The 22,188-nt window shown below is 35.8% G+C and overlaps 1 protein-coding gene across 7 annotated transcripts in view; it reads right to left on the bottom strand.

The window, feature by feature from the left end:
• Positions 1 to 22,188, bottom strand: part of LOC5575304 (serine/threonine-protein kinase PAK 1) — a 190,676-nt gene that overhangs the window by 100,057 nt on the left and 68,431 nt on the right. For 5 of the 7 annotated variants that reach the window (XM_021852834.1, XM_021852830.1, XM_021852832.1 and 2 more), the window contains one exon: positions 21,217 to 21,228. The exons of 1 other annotated variant lie outside the window; for it this stretch is intronic. In XM_021852834.1, the coding sequence (XP_021708526.1) occupies positions 21,217 to 21,228 (12 nt within the window). Of the gene's footprint in view, positions 1 to 2,901; positions 3,737 to 21,216; positions 21,229 to 22,188 lie in introns of those variants that run through there. One more of the 7 variants, XM_021852836.1, reaches the window with a different exon arrangement.

Here is a 22,188-nt window from a genome sequence, read left to right as displayed (position 1 = left end):
CAGTTAGCGAGCAGTGCTCGATAACTGGACTGCCATTCCAACGCACACAAACATTCAAATAAAAATCGAGGGGGACTTAGATGCAAAGTTGGCGTCATTCGGTTTTGGAATCGCGTCGTGTCATTCCGTCATTGAATTCGCGTTTTAATCGTACCGTCTTGTAAATTTTGAGGTGAATTAAACAGTTTTCGTTCCTGCAATGGACATCCCACCGGGCACCAACCGCAAACGGAAACAAAAAACCCTTACGTTGGTGGAAAAAGTTAAAATTATCGACGATTTCGAAAGAGGAGGTGCATCGCACGAGTCGCTCGCCAGAAAATATGGCGTAGGATCTTCCTCGGTGACTCGCTTCCTAAAACACCGAAAAGAATTACGACAAAAACTGGATCACTATAGAGAACATGGCGTGGAAAACAGGAAAACCATGAAGCAATAATAACTATTTGTGATTTATTTCTCATTTCGACATATTGCACATTGAATTGAAAAAAAAAAATAAAATCTAAATGAAAAAAGACAAATTTACAATTAAAAAAATAATGCCGAAACCTTATTTTGCATTTGCACGCCCCTCGTCAGTTACGGGATGGTGAAAGTTTTTGACGTTTAACTGTTTTTTAACTGGGCTACAGCCCAGTTAGCGAGCACCCAGTTAAAAAGCAGCCCAGTTAAATAGCACGCAGTTATCGAGCATTAGCTGTATATCTAATGGTTGCTCAGAAATCCTCGATTCTCCTTTACCTAATAATACACTGGTTAGACATTCGAACAGCGCTTATTTGTTCTGAAATATTTGGACTACAAAAGCAAAACGGATTGACATGAGCACAAACACAAACTTACCCGAAAAAAACACCCGGTTTGCAGAGTGTTTCTTGGAATAGTTTAGCGTATAAACCAGGTTGCTATGACACTGACCTGGTTTTTACGTCAATTCATCCATATAATCGTTCATCCAACTCAAGGATTGGACGGATAAAACGATGTTTATAGATGGTTAAAGTATGGAATAAAAAAAGTCACCCCAGTCAACTTTTGAATTCAATCTTTAGCAAATGCACAGATTATTTGACCGACTTTGTTGAAAGGTTCAAAAATGCAGCTGTGAATATAAAAACGCATTTTTCCATCGAAGATAGTGTTAGTGGTTACGTCGACCATGCAAACATGGGTAGTATTGTAATGCTGCAATTTACTCTGTTTCTTACGGAGTTGAAAAAAAATCACGGAATTCCTGGTAGGGTTACTAGCGCTTTACCTGGATAATTCATGGCTGAAATCATAAGGGAAATTTCAGGAGAATTGGAAGGACATCCTAGAAATCGAAAAGATTCTTAAAAAACCCCTTTTTTCCTCAGTTTGCTAGGATCATCTTGATTTTTTTATAATAACCGTTTCCATGACTGTATTTAGGGTAGAACCCTACTTTGATGTCCGCAAAGTTAAAAATGTTTCATCGAGTTGCATGTAACAAAATGACCTTGATTCTTCCGCATTTAACTCGAATCAGCAAGATTCAATGAAAAGACTATCAGATTTTTTCATGTTTATAGTGTGATAAGATCTTAATAAGGTTAATGGAAGTTTTTTGTTTCAATCCATGGAACATAAATAGTACTTCGTGTAATTCTGAGAAATAATGTAGTGATAACTATTCTGGCCATATTCGCATAGACGACGTAAGCGCCAATATGACCAAAATGCATTTTTTCATTGATATGCCTCCTTTACCTAATAATACACTGGTTAGACATTCGAACAGCGCTTATTTGTTCTGAAATATTTTGACTACAAGAGCAAAACGGATTGACATGAGCACAAACCCAAACTTATCCGAAAAAACACCCGGTTTGCAGAGTGTTTCTTGGAATAGTTTAGCGTATAAACCAGGTTGCTATGACACTGACCTGGTTTTTACGTCAATTCATTCACATAATCGTTCATCAAACTCACTTATTGGACGGATAAAACGATGTTTGTAGATGGTAAAAGTAAGAAATAAAAAAAGTCGCCCAGTCAACTTTTAAATTTCAATCTTTAGCAAATGCACAGATTATTTGACCGACATTGTTGAAAGATTCAAAAATGCAGCTGTGAATATAAAAACGCATTTTTCCATCAAAGATAGTGCTAGTGGTTACGTCGACCATGCAAATATGGGCAGTATTGTAATGCTGCAATTCACTCTGTTTCTTACGGAGTAGGAGTTAAAAAAATCACGGAATTCCTGGTAGGGTTACTAGCGCTTTACCTGGATAATTCATGGCAGAAATCATAAGGGAAATTTCAGGAGAATTGGAAGGACATCCTAGAAATCGACAAGATTCTTAAAAAAAACCTTTTTTTCCTCAGTTTGCTAAGATCATCTTGATTTTTTTTATAATAATGATGAACCGTTTCCATGACTGCATTTAGGGTAGAACCCTACTTTGATGACCGTAAAGTTAAAAATGTTTCATCGAGTTGCATGTAACAAAATTACCTTGATCTTACTCACCACATATTTTCATTCATTTTAAACTTACAGGTTAGTTTCAGTACGGAGTTTGTATACAGTATACAGTATCACACGCAAGAAAACCTTTTAAGTAAAATTAAATGAAATATGTAAATTTACAAGTTGTTTTATTTACGGGAGTCGTAATTTCTGAACATTTACCTTTGTGCTCAAATATGTAAATCACCAATCAATTTGTTTCTGCCTTTTCTTGATTTCCTGTCCATACTGTGTAGGTTTAGGCTTCATAAAAGGTACCTACTGAAATGCATCCGAGCGCCCCCGTCAGCCAACCAGTAATGGTTAGTTGCACAGCAAGTCCCAAATGCCGAACTCTGAATCAGGTCGTCGGAGCACATTCCGAGCCGTAACCCACATAGCACTAATAGATGGATCATTACCTGATGTAATCATAGGAGAAGTCGTCACCATCCAGTTCAATCCAAGAACGCAGCATCAGCATCACCTACGCCTCGCACTGATCACACTGTCACAAATGGAACCGGTCTTCATCTTAAACCCAGCTGGGTACTCACTGAATTTTTAACACCCGGAGCTGGAGATTCACTAGCACCAGCCTGTGCCCTTTCTTAGAGCTAAATAATCACCTGTTTGAATCACGATAAATCATCATTAGCACTGCGCTGCTCTTCGGTCTACCGCAACCAGTGGAAAATCTTCTCGGTATTTGTGGCCATCGTCGAGGCGGTAATGAGCCGATCGAAGCCGCTTCGTGCCTGGTTGAATTATACTTTTTGATCGCACCTAAGGAACCCGACACCACCGGCCTATATCCACTATACGTAACACATGTGCGCGGGCATCTACACTACTGGGGGGTTGGTTGCAGCGGCAGGAACTTTATCTCATCTCTCATTGCACACGGTTGATCAACTGCAACAATTTACGTTTACGAGTTTCTTCACTTCCCAAGTAACCAATAAGTACGCGAAGTCCTATATTTCGTCAAATTGTGTATATAAAACCATTGAACGACTTATAAGCACTGTGCTAGCACTATACCGCTGATTTGGGTTTTTGACTGATCGTGATCGGTTCGCATCACACTGACCTGTCAGAAAAATCTTTGGATGATGGCACTCTGATACCTGTTGTTATATTTGCACGACTTGTGGACAATCAGCGAGACAACCTCGAAAATCTCACGTTTATTCTCAACCACTGAATGTAAGTAAACAAAACAACATCGATAGTTTTTTTTTTGCTAGCGTTCCTCCGTCGTCCAAAATCACTCGAACACCACCGACCCGAAACGCACCGTAACCGAAACTGACGATCGCTCGGCGAAGAGTGTTTTTGTTTTGCTTTCCGCCGCGCGATCGCTGGGCTCGATCCCTCGATCCGCGAGCAGTTGACGACGATCTATCTCTTCGTGCCTACCAGAACGGTTGGCTGCCGCTTACCTTCGCCAATACCACCACCACCCAAACTAAGTCGTACATATTTCGCCGTTTGGGAGCCTGTGCGAGACGACCACCGGTTCGGTTCGTTCGATCTCCAAAAGCCAAGTCAAAACATGGGTCGAGTGGCTGTTGACGGTGGAGACGACAAAAAATTGGCAGACCTGTGGGGTGGCAGCATAGATTAAAGAATGCTATGCCCTGAGCCCACGAAGCGTGTGCAACACGCATGTCCGGGAAAGATCGCTGGGCTCGATCATGCCAAATTTGTTATAATTTGGGTTTTAAAACTTTCATTTAATTCGCCAATTTTGGCACATTTGTTTTTTGTTTGGTTGTTTCCTTCCACTCAACTTTCATTTTCGTATTTTGTTTAGTTCAAACATTAGTTCCGCTCGACTTTTGCCTCTGACAACCTTTTGTCGTTTTGCGTCGACCTTTTATCTCTGAGCTTAGATCGATTCAAGCATTTTGTAGGGGTGAGTCGCTTTTCAAAATTGTTGTCTCTAAACTAAAGCGATAAAATTGGAAATGCATCTTTTCGTACACAAAACTATGCATAATTGGTGAACTCATTCCATACTATTCGTTATATCCTCTGATTCGCATTTGAAACACTTTTTGACAAAGAATGTTCCCAATTAGTTACATTGGGAGTGTTTACTGAACACTAAGACGAGCAACTAGTTCTAAACCAGTTTGAGTGTAATACCACAAAGAGTCAAACAATACAACTTAAGAAGATTTCAAAAACAAAACTCATCCCAAACTTCAATCAACAGGTTGGCCACGCTTGATTCGGGACGCTTTAATAAAAGTAACTCCGGAGTGCACACGGGGCAGTGAATGAAGCTCATAAAAACCTTTCGGCGCGAGGCCCAACAGCACCATAAACAAAGTGGCATTCAAATCAAAACAAACAAATTGATTCGGACCGGATTGCGGCGGCGTCGCGTTAAGCCGGAGAGACATGGATGTGAGCGTTGTGAACCGGTTGAACCCGGCGCATCGCAGGTTTAAGCGCGATGAAGAATGCATATCATTGAGGGTCGTATTTGCATAGGCATCGTTAGATTATTTTTTCTTTAGCTGCTGAACAATTTTTGTACTGTATTATTTTTCGAATTTCTAAATTTTACCGCGACAATACAATGCACCAATATTTGCTTTGATTTTTTTTATTGTTTTTTTTTTTAAATTTTGTTTTACTCAAGAAACAAAATTAAGCATAAGCATAAGCATTGATGACCGTACAATTCGTAGTTGCTGCTCCGTGATTGACCAGAATAATCGAAGTTGCACAAGGAACCAAGAGATGTAGCTTGGGAGTAGCTTTTCATCTTCAATGTACACTTTCGAGAACTCCAGACATTAAAAAGTCAATAACGGCGCCGGCCACGTCCTTACGGTCATCTGGGGGAAGGAAAGGAATGTTAGGGTGACATCCATTGTTACCAGTCTTCAAAAAATCTCACTCCAAGAGCTGCTGAGATTTAAAACGATCAGATCAAGATCTAATGCGTGCGCTCGTTATATTCTAATCTAGGCATGCACTGAATCATGCGTCTTGTATGAGAGGATTGAATCCCAGGATTCAATCCTTGGTTGATGAGTATTACTAGAAAAAAAAATCGAGTTAACCTTGAAAAACATTAGTGAAAATTATCTTTGACAGCACACACGGAATACTGTTGATATATTTGTCCTCAAAGGATCTTCACACATTTTTATCTTTATTCAAGTAGCTGTAACTGCGGAAATTTCAATCGGTATTTGTACTAGTTAGGTGAAGTATTTTGTTTCTGTCGTGATCATCACACACACACCAACTTACTTTAAATCGTTCTATTTCAGTGGATGCTGCTCCCTTTATCTACCCGAAAATGCTCACGGAGTTTAGAATTTGTGGTGCAGGAGTCTAACCCCATGAAGAGCTAAAGCAAACAAGGATTACAACCCCGCAAGATTTCTTAAATTTATAAATTTAGTTATGAATGCGCCCTAAAATGGGAAAAAGTGACAGTCTAGCATTTCAAGTTACATATTAAAAAAAATAATACGAATTCTCTGGCAAAACTTCTAACTATCATAGGTTGATAGGAGGATATCGCTTCTGGACAGTTCGTTTACCTATATACTTTTGGGTTTATCTTTTTCAACATCGGTTATCCACCAGAAGGAATCCTCCGGGATTATCTGTTCCTGTCACAATGGAAGCGGATCCGAGTTAATGAGAAGGAGGAAAACCCTACGGAGAATATTTTTCTTTAAAAATGAAAAAAAATATCGTTAACCACTAGAGAAAGATCATGCACTCTTTTTTACAACCGTTCTGATACTATCGCTTTAGCTGAAAGTAAACGTCAATTGATTCGTATGGATTTCATCCTAGGATTGAATCCCAGAACAAATCCCGCTCACTGAGATTGTAAAAAAGCAGGATTCAAAACGATCCTACAAATTTAGATGAATTCAAAGCATGCTTGTTTATATCTCAGATTACAAAGATGATCTTAGAAGACTGATTGTTACTAGAGACCGAGATCACCTCTGCATCTCCATGGTTGTCATGGGAAGGAGTTTTGTTAGTGAGGAGGGATCATAGCTGCATGATCAGGATTCACCTTGGTAAGTGATGCGATGCATGAAACCTCAGTTCAAAACATCACCTATCAGTACTCTAATGACAACGTGAACATACGAAAAGTCGACTCTTTTAGCGAACCATTCAAAGGTAATTTTTTGAAATGACAAAAATTAGGTAAAAGGAAAGGTATGGGCTTTTCAATGTTAATGTACAAGAGTATATGTCGACACTTACAGTGACGAACTGTTCATATTTTGTTAAGTTAATTCATTTAAGTAACATTCCCACCGTTGTCATAATAAAAAGATGTTCCATAATATACTTTTCATTTAAAATAAAAGCATGAAACGAGCTCACCAAATTGATCATCATCCGTTCTTGATTGAGAAGCTGTAGCTACTTTAATCAGCATGCTCCTATCACAATACGAAAATATCACTCCGGCGAAGCGGGAACATAAACTCGATTGCACTCAGAACGCGTACGAACTAAAACGAGAAAAATAAAACTCCGGCGATGCGACGACGCAAAAAAAAAACCATTTTTCTAGTGAAGAGGAAACGAAGCCAATCCCAAACCCTCAAGACACGAATCTAGAGATCCAGACAGCATCAGCAAACGAGCATTTGATCACTTGATCCGCTGTCCGGCTCTCCAGACCCGTGTACCCGAAAATTTGAGGTTCGGCCACGACCTCAAGCTTTAATTCATCTTCTGCTTGGGCTTTAACGAAACACTGCCCAGCAGAACGCGTGCTGAATAACCGTTTGATTTTCGATATAGACACTTTTTTTGCAAACTTCACCAGCCGTTACACTGGTTTCACCAGCCGAATCTAGTCATTTGCGGAGACGATAAAAACGTGACAGATAAATTTTTAACACATCCGTTCGCGCGCGCTGCCTACTGCGATCTCCTGTTTTACTCAAGAAACAAAATTACAGAGAAATGTATGGACAAATACTTGAACCGTTTATTGTTGGAATCGTTGAATTAATATTTGTAAGAGTCTTTAACCCGTAGGCTACTATAGACGCTAGAAACCCATTTTTAAAATTTTATTTTTAAATTATTGGTTTAAAAACATCATTAGAATGTTGTTACATCATCCTTTTAATATCATATGATATCGAGACTTGGAACGGTGCACTTCGAAGCCGATTTCCGAAGGGTTTGACTATGCTATGACTCTGTTGCCCCGTAATGTTAATTGCGATATCCGTTCTGTCTATTATGTACTGCTTAAATGCCTTCAATGATTTGTATAAGCTTAGTGTACAACTATTCATATTTTTGAGCCGAGTAAAAGTGACCTTTATTCTACAACTGCACATTTTTTTAAATTGAACAAGAATACAAAAAAGAAACAATAAAATCTATTACTGTATTTTCAAAAAGACGTGTTTACAAAAAAATGCTCTGGGTTTCATAAATGTGCATGAGTTTTTTTTTAAATTTATTGAAAATTATAAATCAGCTTAGCTTCCAGGCATTCGCGTAAAATTTGACAAAATTCAATAAGTTTGAATGGCGTCTTTAATTTAGGTACATTTAGAGGTGGCGCAAGCGTCTTGAAGGTGAATTTTCAAGTTATGAAAAATGACCTTCAGTGAAATAAACATAACTTTGTAATTTTTCAACCGATTTGGAAACTTTTAGCATAAATACCTTCAAAATTAAATTTGTAAAAACTTTGTAGAACATCGAATTTGTCTGAAATCAAAACTAGTCTTAGTTAAAAATACTTTTATCCAAATTTTTCCTCATTTCACTAAAAAAAATCATTTATTAGTTTGACCAAAACTTCATAATTACTCAATCGATTTTGAATCTTTTTTCATATTTTTAAAGCAAATTTATTTGTTTTTAAATTGTTCATAAAACACATTTTTCTAAAAAATGGTTTTGACTTAGTTATTCAACAAAAACTACCCAAAAAAACATGATTTTTTAATGAAAAAATCAAATTTTTATCGATTATAAAAGTTTTTTTCGCCGGAAATTGCATGTTTTCTATTAAACTTAAATTTATAAAGCACCTTAATTACGAGTTGAATAGTGCATATATATTTTTACATACGCAAAAATATTTTTGTTGCAGAATTATTTAAAAATTGTTGCAAAGTCATTCACAAAAGTTAAACAAATGAGAAAAAGCAGTTTCAGCTTTAGAGATAATATTTAACTGGCAAAAAATAAAAAAAAAACTGGCGTTTTTCGTTGAAAATTCATGTTTTGTTCAGTTTTTGCTGAAAAACTTGGTCAAGACATTTTTTAGTGAAATGTGATGTATGAAAGATTTGAAACCAATTGAAATAGCTTTAAAATCATGTAAAAAGATTTGGATTCGGTTGAGTAATCATGAAGTTATGGTCAACTTTAAGAACTTTTGAAAAATAAGCCGCACCCTAATGACCATCCCGAAGTAAATGAGAGCGTACAATAGCCCTTAGTAGTTGGTGGGGATTAGGGAAATATCGACAAAGTTGGAACTCTGGAATGTAGTCGGTGTGTTGCTGACCTGTTTTACAAATTTTAATGGTATTCAAAAATGTCGCCAAAAACGGAGGGTGCCAAAAATGAAGCATGCTAAAAACGGAATCCCACTGTATTGATTTTATGCAAAAGTATGGAACAACATTTTGATTCAAGTGCCGAACAATCAAGCATCTTTATTTGAAAATTAAACGTGATGCTGTAACAATAGATGAATTTGATTTACTTTTACTGTACTCTTCTGATTACGCTGCATTGAAATTTAAAAATTTTTATTTGTGTACTTTCCGAGCCATCTGAAGCTTTCTGGAAAGGATTGAGAATGTTTCACGGCAATTGTGTGAGTATAGAATGTAGTAGATTTGGTAGATCCTGAACTCCAGGACGATTTGGATGACTTCCAATATCCAATAACTTGTCAAAATTTGTGGACACGTCTGTTAAGGCTTGATGAGTGCTGTAAACAAGTAAACGTAGACATCACTCGCCTAAAAAAATTTATGAACCTATGTAGATTATGATTGAAACTTCAGAATGTTCTGGAGGCATTAGCATTATTCTAGGTTAATTATACAATTCTTAATACCCTGGTGCATCGTAACCTATTACAAATAACATGGGCTATACACTTTTTGTATGAAAATATATCAATTCATATATTCTAGTTATCATTGAAAGAATCTCGCGAGAAATTGAAAAAGGAAAACCCTGCTGACAAAAAATCTCAGAACGAATTCTTTGAGGTGTGTGATTCTCGAGTGATTTCTAGATGACACTCTAGAAACATGTATGAAATAATCAATGGATAAAGCTCTCGGAGTGCCCAGACAACCAGAAATCAATCGCATGAAAGTTCACGTTACAACTCGTTTATTCATACAAATTACATCAAACTCGCTAAACACCGTGGATAAACTCGTCAGATTGATGAGTTTCCTCGCATAAAACACTTTTTTTTCTGAATTCATTTGTACATTTTGTTTCGCCCCGTACACTCGTACAAAGTAAGTCGAATCAATCCGTAGCAGCTGTCAAATCATCATTTGTTATCATAAGTTAAGTCGCATAATATTACTGGTTAGTTCGGTAGAATATTTATACACTCGCATTGTATGTTATTATTCATCACATAATATATGCACGCATATCGCCTCCACTTTTGTACGTAGAAGGCCGTTTCGCAACATCTTATAAGTGAAATTTTGCACATATAGAGCCTCCAGGTGATTTCGTTGTACGTACATTTTGGTTGTCTGGGTGGTTATTTGATAATTGCATACAGAAAATCCTAAATATATTCTTAGAGAAATCCCTGGAATGTTTTTGGAAGAATTCATACATGTTTTTCTATTTTTTGGAATACAAGGCCTTGCAAGGGTAAATGCCATGAATAATTTTTGGAATGTTTTCGAATGAAATTGTAATAATTCAACAACTGAAAGATTATTAAAGCAATTGAAGAAATATTGAAAATAATCCAAGATGCAAGAAAATAAATATGCATTAATCCCGAAAAAACTGAAACAATACTAGAGAAACTCTTCTGACAATTCGCTGCGGAATCCTTAAAATTCCATAAAAAAACTAGCTAAGGAATTATTCAAAAAATATTTTTGAAGAAATTTATGAATAAACCGTTCAATGAACCAATAAAAACATCGGAGAAATCCTTGAAGAGAATTTATTGAAAAAAGTTCCTGGATATAATCTCGAAGAAATTCGTAGAAGAATCCCTGATGTAACTTCCTGGATAAATTCTTTAGAATGTTAGAGCAAATCCTTGGGAGAACCAACGGCAGAAGAACCTTATGAAATTTCTCCAAGAACTTTAGAGGAACTTAAACTGGAATCCGGAATCGTTTCTGAATAATCCACCTTCATAGAACAATTTCTGAAGAAACTCCAGAAGGTACCCTCAGAAGAATCTCTGAAATCATTGTAGATGGAATCCATAGGGGAGAATTTTCAGGATCCACTTTATAATTTCGTGAAGAGATTCCTTGGAGCATTTATGTTTGATTTACAGGAAAATATCTAAAGCAGTGTTATTTTATAAGGCATTTCTAAAATGTTTTTAAATGTTTTGAGCTGAAATATTTACCGGCGTGAAAAAACATATTCATCACCGGCGGTACGGAGCGATGTATCTTATCAGATTTCTTTTATATCAACCCCGATGTATCTCATCACATTTCTTCTATATAGATAGGCCAATTATACCATTTTTAGAAGAAATAATGTTGCACTGCAGCTATGCGGTCCAACAATACTAACATATACAGCAAGGCATGATTTTAGATAGAATGTGTCAAATTCTGTCAATTCTTTTAAATCTGCACCCAGTTTGATTTTCAAGAATCAATAATTAAATTGTATATGATTCTCAAAATCAAAATCAACTTCGCTCAAAACAAGAATACACGATTGTGCACTAGGATGTGGCTTATTTTCTCAAAGTTCACAAAACCAAAAACTCGTGTATTTTTCTGAATTCGAATCACATAAAAAGAGAAACCTCAAAGTTTGAATCAAAAATTATATGATTTAGAGGTGGCGCTAGCGGCTTGAAAGTGAATTTTCAAGTTATAATATATGGTCGGCGTTAAGGCTGACCGGACCATCAAAGATTTCAGAAAAAAACGTGTCCGAGCATTCAAAAATGCTTGTTTGCTGCAAAGCTCAACCTTATCTATCTGATGAAACGTGTATATCAAAATTACATCGTAGTGGCCAGAATTGATCGAGTCCTTGACATATCTCTGCAGGGCCAAAAAAATCATCTTGTCCGGTCTGTCTAACCTCCGACCATATGACCTTCAGTAAAGTTTTCATAACTTTGTTATTTTCTTACCAATTTTGAAGCTTTCGACATCAAAATTGAATTTAAGAAAAAATAAGTTGAACATCAAATTTGCCTAAAATTAAAACTAGTTTTAATTAAAAGTAGTTTTCTCTTGCTACGTTCATGTGTCAATACAAAACGGAACTAAGCCATCTGAAATGATTTCTGTGGTTTTTGTTACACCGCTAGAAAGAAGATGCTACAGCATCCGACAATGCCTCCAAAGCTAACATGCTTTCACGGTGATTGAAAGGAACGCCACGCATAGGTACCTGTCATCACCGTTGACAAGAGGAAGCGCGTTTATTTTCCCTTGGAAGTGGTCGGATTATAAACAAACACAATGGTGCTCCTTCGCGGTTTGAGCGGCTTGACAAACATTTAATTACACGAGTGAAGTGCCGCGCTACTTGGAGAGAGTGATTAGCGAACGATTTGTCATATTTATGCATTAATTCATCGCCAAGAGGGATTGTAGTTGTTTGGGTTTTATAATGCTGATGTTATGGCAATAATATCGCATAGTCTACGATTACTTCACCCATCGACGTTTATTAGCAAGCGAATAAGTTTTATTATGGATTGAAACCTAATCTTACAATGCTCACATGTCCGTCTTGCACGCGGTGATGAAGATCTGGGCTGCAACCATAAATAAAATCAAGACTTTCACCTTAACATTGTATCGCCATTTGAGTTACATAATCCAGCGTTGAGCCGCGCGACTTATCCCAGAATTTATTTGCGCGCTGCTCGATTACAACTCAATTACTCTTTCAAGTGCATTTAAATCCGCCTCTCCAATGGTGAAGTGCATATGGCTCACTGATACGGGGGCCTATGGGATCTTTAGGCATTGCACAATGGCTCGAATAGACAACTTAGCAGAAAAAAAAGTATTAAATTGCGGCACAAAAAATTGAACTTTTTTTTGTGAGATCTACATAATTATGCTTTTTGATGTGTGCTGTTCGAAATTGCGGCGACATGGTGCGACACGAGTTGTTTTTCAAAATAAACATCAGAAGATTACTAAGATCTAACATTAAATAGTTTCAAAAACATTGACCAAATATTTTTTCCATTCTTATGCGCGATAAAAGAGTTGAAGCATGAGCTTCCAAACGGTGATCGGGTTCAAACTCGACCATTGTGCTAAGTCTAAAACCAATGAGAACAGAGAAAAACAACTTATTTCCTGCTAAATTGTCTACTCGGACCACTGTGCATTGCACTAAGGAAAAACTCTACAGTCCGAAGTATTATAAAATATTCCGCATCACGTTCCATCCAAATGTGCCCACAAGGATCTCGGAGAGAAGGGGGGTAGGCGAAGGACGAAATCTCCCGGGACCACACATCACAGGGTAAATCACATTATCTCCAACTGGCACGCTACCCGAGCCACTTTAGCACTTTTCCCGCCGTGGTCGCACGCTGCAACAGACTCTAGATCGCCTATCATAAAAACTGCACAGCGATAAATAAATTGAAATATCACGTCGTTTTCGATGCAACTCACTTGAATCATTGTAATAAAAAGTAATTGTATTGACGTAAGTCTATCAATTACGTCATTTCATACATGTTATTGTAAATCTTTCGTATCAAAACAATGACGCCACCGTATATGGAACATATTTAACATTGTGACAGCGTTACTGTTCTGTCAAAAACACAAGACTAGGGTGGCGCTAAATATCTATGCTTTTCATAGCGGCCGTTTCGGTTAGTTGAAGATCCATTTATTTTTTGTTGTGCGCAGAGTGCCGTAACTATTAACCTTACCTACATACCTACAAGACCTCGCAAAAGAGACAGTCAGTGCAGCAGAGAAGGTGCAGCTCATACATAATTTCTCTTTTTTGCTGCCGCCACGACAGGCCTCGCTGTCACTGTCTGCAGATGCTGACCAGTTCCCTATGCTGCGAAGAAATCGTGGGTTCGAATCCCATGATTTATGATCCCCGTCACGCGCGCCGATCTGTGACCGGGTGAGAAGGTTGCCCAATAGGTACCTACCTACCGAGACTCGAGACCGGGTGACGGCAAGAGCAAAGTCACACATGAAGTTTGTGATCTTTGCGCGAATGGTCACACCGGTCGGTCTCGTTAAGCTTGGGGACATGTGTGGCGGCGTCGATCAAAACCGATGGGTGTTTTTCTGTAAAATCCTCCAGAGAGACAGTTTTTCAAATATTTTAAGATGAAAACTACGATACTGGACAGAATGAAATACGTATTGATCATTTTTCCGCATAGCTTAGCTTAGCTAGCTTAGCTTAGACTATTACGTATTGACCGTTTTTCCACATAAAACTACTTGAAGAGATACCGTTTTGATTCATATTACGGACAGCTTCAAATTCCGGACACTCTCGTTTGTATGGGAAACATTTCACACGAAATGTTTCAATTTTCGCCGTCCAAAAGTTCTCATTTTCGAGGCTCGTTTTATTAGGTTTTTTCCATGAATATCATTGCAAATTTATAATGCCCAACTACCTTAGACGTCTCTTAAGTGGTTGAACGATTTCAATTGATGATTTGACTGTTCCATTAATGATTATCATGAGCTGTCCGTAATTCGAATCAAAGCGTCCGGAATATGAGGCAAAGTGAGGGAGCGTCCGGAATAAGGATCATGAAAAGGCCACACGTTTTGATTTATTTAAAATTATTCAAGTTGCGGACGCGTATTCTTTACCCACCATCCGAAAGTTAAGGGCTTCCGACGCTCGATAACGCTAAAAAATCATACAGAATGATTTATTTTGTATGGTCCATGCTGGGTTATACTTCACTGAGGCCTTAAGTGTCCGTAATATGAATCAAAACGGTATATCAAAACTTTTAATCAACAAATTTTTGAATTATCATGAATCTACCATTTTTACAAAAAATGGCAAAACAATTCTTTTGTTCTTTTGACTTTTACTTTATGAGCCATAAAATTTTGGGCAGCTACAAGGGACATGGAGGTCTTTAATTTGTCTTTGGTCAAACGTTTTATAGCAAGCATAGGCTCATTCTTGCCTAAGGGGCATTCCTTAGCCGAGTGGTTAGAGTCCGCGGCTACAAAGCAACGCCATGCTGAAGGTGTCTGGATTCAATTCCCAGTCGGTCCAGGATCTTTTCGTAATGGAAATATCCTTGACTTCCCTGGGCATAGAGTATAATCGTACCTGGGGATTTTTTTTATTTCCGTACGGGTTTGGGCCGAAAGGTCTCAGATTTTCATGAAACTTTTTCCACAAGCAGGGCTCATCAATATATGAACAAAAAATCATAGCATCATAGAAACAATGTTTTTTTTCATGAAAATGAAAGCAAATTTTCTCAGGAATAAAAAAAAAACTGGAAAAAATAAGCCGGAAAAACTATGCTCCAACTCGTGGAAAACTTTCAAAAATATATTTTTGAGAAGGTAATTTCATAAACTTTAATCGCTGAAATTTTTGAAATGTAATTTTTTTTCGTTTTTGAGTTATGGCCAATTTTGTAAAATATGTGCAAATGTGCCATTTTAGCCTTTTCTTTCAAAAATCATAGCTCAAGAAAGAAGCATCGTAAAAACAAAGTTTTTTTTTTATGAAAATGAAAGCAAATTTTTTCAGGAATAAAAAAAAAATTAACTGGAAATAGTTTTCCACAAAATTTTCCACCGTTGAGAAAATTCGTAAAGAAAAGCCGAAAAAACTATGTTCCAGTTAGTGAAAAACTTTCAAAAATATATTTTTGAGAAGGTAATTTCATAAACTTTAATCGCTGAAATTTTTGAAATGTAATTTTTTTTCGTTTTTGAGTTATGGCCAATTTTGTAAAAAATGTGCAAATGTGCCATTTTGAGCCTTTTCTTTCAAAAATCATAGCTCAAGAAAGAAGCATCGTAGAAACAAAGTTTTTTTGTGAAAATGAAAGCAAATTTTCTCAGGAATAAAAATAAATAACTGGAAAAAATAAGCCGGAAAAACTATGCTCCAACTCGTGGAAAATTTTCAAAAAAATATTTTCGAGAAGGTAATTTCATAAGCTTTAATCGCTGAAATTTTTGAAATGGTATTATTTTTTGTAAAATATGTGCAAATGTGTCATTTTGAGCCTTTTCTTTGAAAAATCATAACTCAAGAAAGAAGCATCGTAGAAACAAAGTTTTTTTTATGAAAATGAAAGCAAATTTTTTCAGGAATAAAAAAATATCAATTGGAAATAGTTTTCCACAAAACTTTCCACCGTTGAGAAAATTCGTAAAGAAAAGCCGAAAAAACTATGTTCCAGTTAGTGGAAAACTTTCAAAAATATATTTTTGAGAAGGTAATTTCATAAACTTTAATCGCTGAAATTTTTGAAATGTAATTTTTTTTCGTTTTTGAGTTATGGCCAATTTTGTAAAAAATGTGCAAATGTGCCATTTTAGCCTTTCCTTTCAAAAATCATAGCTCAAGAAAGAAGCATCGTAGAAACAAAGTTTTCTTTTATGAAAATGAAAGCAAATTTTCTCAGGAATAAAAAAAAATAACTGGAAAAAATAAGCCGGAAAAACTATGCTCCAACTCGTGGAAAATTTTCAAAAAAATATTTTTGAGAAGGTAATTTCATAAGCTTTAATCGGTGAAATTTTTGAAATGGTATTTTTTTCGTTTTTGAGTTATGGCCAATTTTGTAAAATATGTGCAAATGTGCCATTTTGAGCCTTTTCTTTGAAAAATCATAACTCAAGAAAGAAGCATCGTAGAAACAAAGTTTTTTTTTATGAAAATGAAAGCAAATTTTTTCAGGAATAAAAAAAATATCAACTGGAAATAGTTTTCCACAAAACTTTCCACCGTTGAGAAAATTCGTAAAGAAAAGCCGAAAAAACTATGTTCCAGTTAGTGGAAAACTTTCAAAAATATATTTTTGAGAAGGTAATTTCATAAACTTTAATCGCTGAAATTTTTGAAATGTAATTTTTTTTCGTTTTTGAGTTATGACCAATTTTGTAAAAAATGTGCAAATGTGCCATTTTAGCCTTTTCTTTCAAAAATCATAGCTCAAGAAAGAAGCATCGTAGAAACAAAGTTTTTTTTTATGAAAATGAAAGCAAATTTTCTCAGGAATAAAAAAAAAATAACTGGAAAAAATAAGCCGGAAAAACTATGCTCCAACTCGTGGAAAATTTTCAAAAAAATATTTTCGAGAAGGTAATTTTATAAGCTTTAATCGCTGAAATTTTTGAAATAGTATTTTTTTCGTTTTTGAGTTATGGCCAATTTTGTAAAATATGTGCAAATGTGCCATTTTGAGCCTTTTCTTTGAAAAATCATAACTCAAGAAAGAAGCATCGTAGAAACAAAGTTTTTTTTATGAAAATGAAAGCAAATTTTTTCAGGAATAAAAAAAAATATTAACTGGAAATAGTTTTCCACAAAATTTTCCACCGTTGAGAAAATTCGTAAAGAAAAACCGAAAAAACTATGTTCCAGTTAGTGGAAAACTTTCAAAAATATATTTTTGAGAAGGTAATTTCATAAACTTTAATCGCTGAAATTTTTGAAATGTACTTTTTTTCGTTTTTGAGTTATGACCAATTTTGTAAAAAATGTGCAAATGTGCCATTTTAGCCTTTTCTTTCAAAAATCATAGCTCAAGAAAGAAGCATCGTAGAAACAAAGTTTTTTTTTATGAAAATGATAGCAAATTTTCTAAGGAATAGATTTTTCTTTGAAAAAGTAAGTTTTCTCATAGTAAATCCCATACAAACTTTGAACAGCTGGCGCTAAAATATAGTATCGATCTGAAATTTAGCACAGTTGATTTGGGACCCAAACAAAAAAATAACAATTGTGATTGAACACTAAGAAAAAAAAGTCATCGAATAACTAAAGTTTTTGCGTTAACGATTATTTTCTATTCTTCTTTAATTTATTTTGGGATTCTTTCGGAAGTTCATCTAAGACCATAAATTGAATAACTTTAGGATTTTGCAAGAAATTTCACCGCTCACTGGGATTCTTTTGGAAATCCTCTTGAGTTTCATCGGAAAATCTCACTGAGATTCTTCCTGGAACCCCTCATCAATTCTTCCGTAAATTTGTCTGCGATTATCACAAAAATCTCTCTAAAGTTCTTCCGGCAATCCTCTTCTTCTTCTTGGCATTACGTCCTCACCGGGACAGAGCCTGCTTCTCAGCTTAGTGTTCTTATGAGCACTTCCACAGTTATTAACTGAGCTTTCTATGCAAAAGTTGCCATTTTTGCATTCGTATACCGTGTGGCAGGCACGATGGTACTTTATGCCCAGGGAAGTCAAGGAAATTTCATTACGAAAAGATCCTGGACCTACCGGGATTCAAACCCAGACACCTTCAGCATGGCTTTGCTTTGTAGCCGCGGACGCTATCCACTAGGCTAAGGAATCCTCATAGAATCCTCTATACGAAATCCTTCTGAAATTTATCAGGAAATCCTTCTGTAGTTCTTTCATAAACCTATCTCGAGTTTTTCCGTCCATAAATCCTGCTTGAATTATTCCGGAAATGCTTTTGGAATTCCTCTAGCAATTTCTTTATGATACTACAGAAAATCTTTCAGAGAATTTTTCAAGAATCCCTGTGAGATTCTTCAGAAAAAAAAAACATTCTGGGATTCTTCCAGAATTCCCTCAAAAATTCCTCTTAGTTTTATTTCGGAAATCCTTCTAAAACTATTATTTCTCTGATTGCTCCGTGATTCTTCTGAAAATCTTTCTTCTTTTGAATCATCTTGGATTTTGTTTAGAAATCCTTCCAAGTTTTTTTTTTGTAAAATTTTTCTAGAATTCTGTTGAAAACGTTTCTATGATTGCTTTTTTGAGGAATGGATTTTTTTTAGAAGATCTGGGATTCTGCTAAATAACTCTTGAAGATTTTTTTCAGAAATCGTTCATATTTTCTTACAATTAAATTATTATTTCATACCCTCTAAATTTCTATCCCTCTTAAATTTTCTCAGGATTATTCCGATTCTTCTGAGATTCTTCCTGAAATCCGTCTGAAACTTTAGTAAAATATCTAGTTTTCACTGTCAGCATATTTCGTTCAAACTTTTGGGATTCGTCCGAAGATCCCTATGGAACACTTCCAGAAATCATGTTGAAATTCTTCCAGATATCTCTTGGGGATTTATTTGCTAATCTTTTTTTTATGGAAAACAAAAAAAAAAACAAAATTACTATGGCGATGTTTTTAAGAATTTTCTTGGAATTTTTTCCGAAAGCTTCTCAAAAATTGTTTGGAAATTCTCCTGGCCCTTTTCTAGAAATTCTTCCTTAATACTATCGGAAATCCTGTTTAAGTTTTTCCAGAAATCTTTTTGGTAAAATTTCGAATATTCGTTTGAAATGATTCGGGTACAATCTTCCTGTGATTCTTCATTTTTTTGTTTTTTCCTGTGATTCTTCATTTTTTTATTTATTAGTAAAATCACTCTTGAAATGAAATGAAAATACCTTGAGAAAACTTCCGGACAGCCCTCTGGGATTCATAAAAAATACCACTGAAATACTTACGGAAATCTTTCTTATACTCTTAGAAAAGATATTCTGAAATAGTTCCGGAAATTCCGTTTGAAATTCTTCCTCATATCTTTTTAGAGTTCTGCCGGGCATCGCTCTGAAATTATTCCGGAAAATTTGAAGGGATTCTTCCGGGTATCTTAATGAACTCTTCCACAAACCCTGGGAATTTCCTCAATGAGCACGGCCGAGAACTGGATGAATGGAGTCAAGCTGAAGATAGCTCACCACATAACGGAAGAGCTACTAGTCAGCAATCGCAAAGCGGTTCAAAACGCTGTTATTATCACAATTTTCGCAAAAAAAAAATCCCAAATTTTCACACACGAGTAATGATTATCCCAAAATCCTTAGCAGGATTTCGAAAACGATGTTAAGGTAACACGAGAAACCATGATATTTTCCATATCTTTTATCTCATTTTGAAAATCACAATCAAAACATTGCTGAAGCAAATCTAGATTTTTAGAGAACCGATGAAGTTGAAAAATTATTGGGTTGTGGACTACATGTATTGAATTATAGTTATACATTTTCACATCGATATATAAAGTAGTACTTGAGATTTACTTCTTCAAATGGATAGGGTGATTACATTGACTTGCCGTGTGGCCTTAAATTATGAGTAAATAATAAGCTGCTGAGCATTTTTCTTACAAGGTTCTAACATTCTGGGGAATATGCCTCAAAATATTCCAGGTAAATTGTTAAATGGTTTTGAAAAATATTTTCAAAATATACCGTAGGCAGCTTAGCAGCAATTAGTATTTGAAAGGTTGGGCGGGCCTGGTCTAGATTCAAAAGACTTTACCTCAAGTAAGTCTGAGGGGTTGTGAGTACACAGTTCGAACGAAACGTGTAAATTTCTGAGACATATAATGCACATAATTGGAGCGTGGAATATCATGGATATTTACATGATATGTCATGTAAACTTCAATTATATGTCATGTAATCCAACAGGATTCTGTGTGGTTACATGACATATAACACATTTTTACATGATTTCAGACTTAAATTTACATGATGTTATGTTTACATCGCATAAATGAAGTTTACATGACGTGTAATCTTCATTATTTTTAACTGTGTATCTTTTAAGACTTAATTTTCACTTATACTTATCCTATTAACTTGTTTAGATTTGTTAAAATGATTTTTTGTTTGTTCTAACTACACTTTACACTAAAAGGGTGCATTCGTGTCGGATTAAATGGAGTGTATTCCAATAATGTATTGCTGATCTAGAATCGAAAATCCTTTCAATTATATAGTCAATTCGATGAAGCTGAGTTAAGGAGAGCTAACTATGTATACAACTCAATGTGGAATAAATATAACCCCAATATGTCGCACACTCAAACAGCCAATTGATGTATGTGTTTGTATGTAACAGTATGTTATGAGAAATTAAAAAAGATGATTATTAGTCGAATTAAGATTTGAACCTGAGTTGGAGCAATTTGAACCCTCAATTGGTTTCAGTTTCTATATCCGATCCAAGTCAAACCCAGGTTTCAAATCACTAATGCTGTGACATAATGATCTATGCTACATAGTTCTTAAATCTAAAGCCAATTCACTACATAAAACAGATAACATCATAACACCAGAGCAATTACAAGCAAATAAACACAATGATAATATAGCTTTACTCCAATTAGAGAATGATATGATAACCGAAACTATACACTAGGAAAATATTAAAGCAAAACATGGCATCGGTAGTGCTGAGATACAGGTATGTGCAATGTGAGTCTGTGCATGTGTTGGTGCTACGTAACAACAACAACAACAAACGGTGAAAAACCGAAACAAAGCGCCAGCCATACTTACTTTCAAAGGCAGCTTGTAAATAAAAATAGAAAAAAAAACTTAAGATAGAATTTTGTCGGTTTTTGCTGTAATTTTGCTATCTATCGCTGGCGACGCAACAAAACGAACCCACTTTTTTTTCCTTTGCAGTTTGTGGGTTTGCTGGAGACGAACATTCCATTCATGGGACCGACTGTTTATGACGACAACGCATTCAAATTCTCGAAGCTACATATCACAAAAGGCGGCACGGAACGGAACTAAGGTGGTGCAGTAGGGCAGTTCTAAATTCTAAGAAGTTTGATAAACCCATCTCCCATATCTTTTGTACCATTAAAAATAGTGTTCTGAGAAATTTTCAGCATTTTCGGTGATTTAAAAGGGGGCCAATGACGATGTAAGTTTATATAGAAATCACAATGAAGAAATTATGTCAAATGTTGCAAACATTTTAGTACTGTAACGTAAGTACAAGCTTATCGTCTAATAGTTCTTCAAACCGTAATAAAGAAAGTTGCTGAAACAAAAAGATTTGTTTCTTCAGCATCTTTCTTGATTGTAGTTTGAGGAATATACCATATAAACCTACATCGTCTTTAGATCACCACCAAAAAAGCTGTTAATTCAACAGGACATTATTTTCCCCATAATGCTGATAAAGAAGATATGCTAGATTGGATGATCAAACTTTTTGACTTTTGAACTACCCTAGTGGTGCAGCTCTGCGGTATGATTGGGTGTGGGGGTGAGAGGACTGTTTATTATCATCCCAAAGCTTCAGGCAAGCAGACAAGAGCAGCGCTGAGAATTCACTGTCACGATGATGCTTATGAGTACCGTACTGAGGCATATTTCAGATGGTGAAGTGTTTTCGCTAATCTTGATGTCTTTTTTTTATCGCCAATACCAACGAGTTTCTTCAAAGTAATCTAAATTAAGCTCTAAAGAATAAATACTATGAATTCAGTTGTTTCCGTACGGGATTAAGAGCAG

This window comes from Aedes aegypti, chromosome 3, assembly GCF_002204515.2.
Source record: "Aedes aegypti strain LVP_AGWG chromosome 3, AaegL5.0 Primary Assembly, whole genome shotgun sequence".
NCBI lineage: Eukaryota > Metazoa > Arthropoda > Insecta > Diptera > Culicidae > Aedes > Aedes aegypti.
Note: the sequence above shows the minus strand (reverse complement) of the source record. Positions and strands in the feature narration are given on the sequence as shown.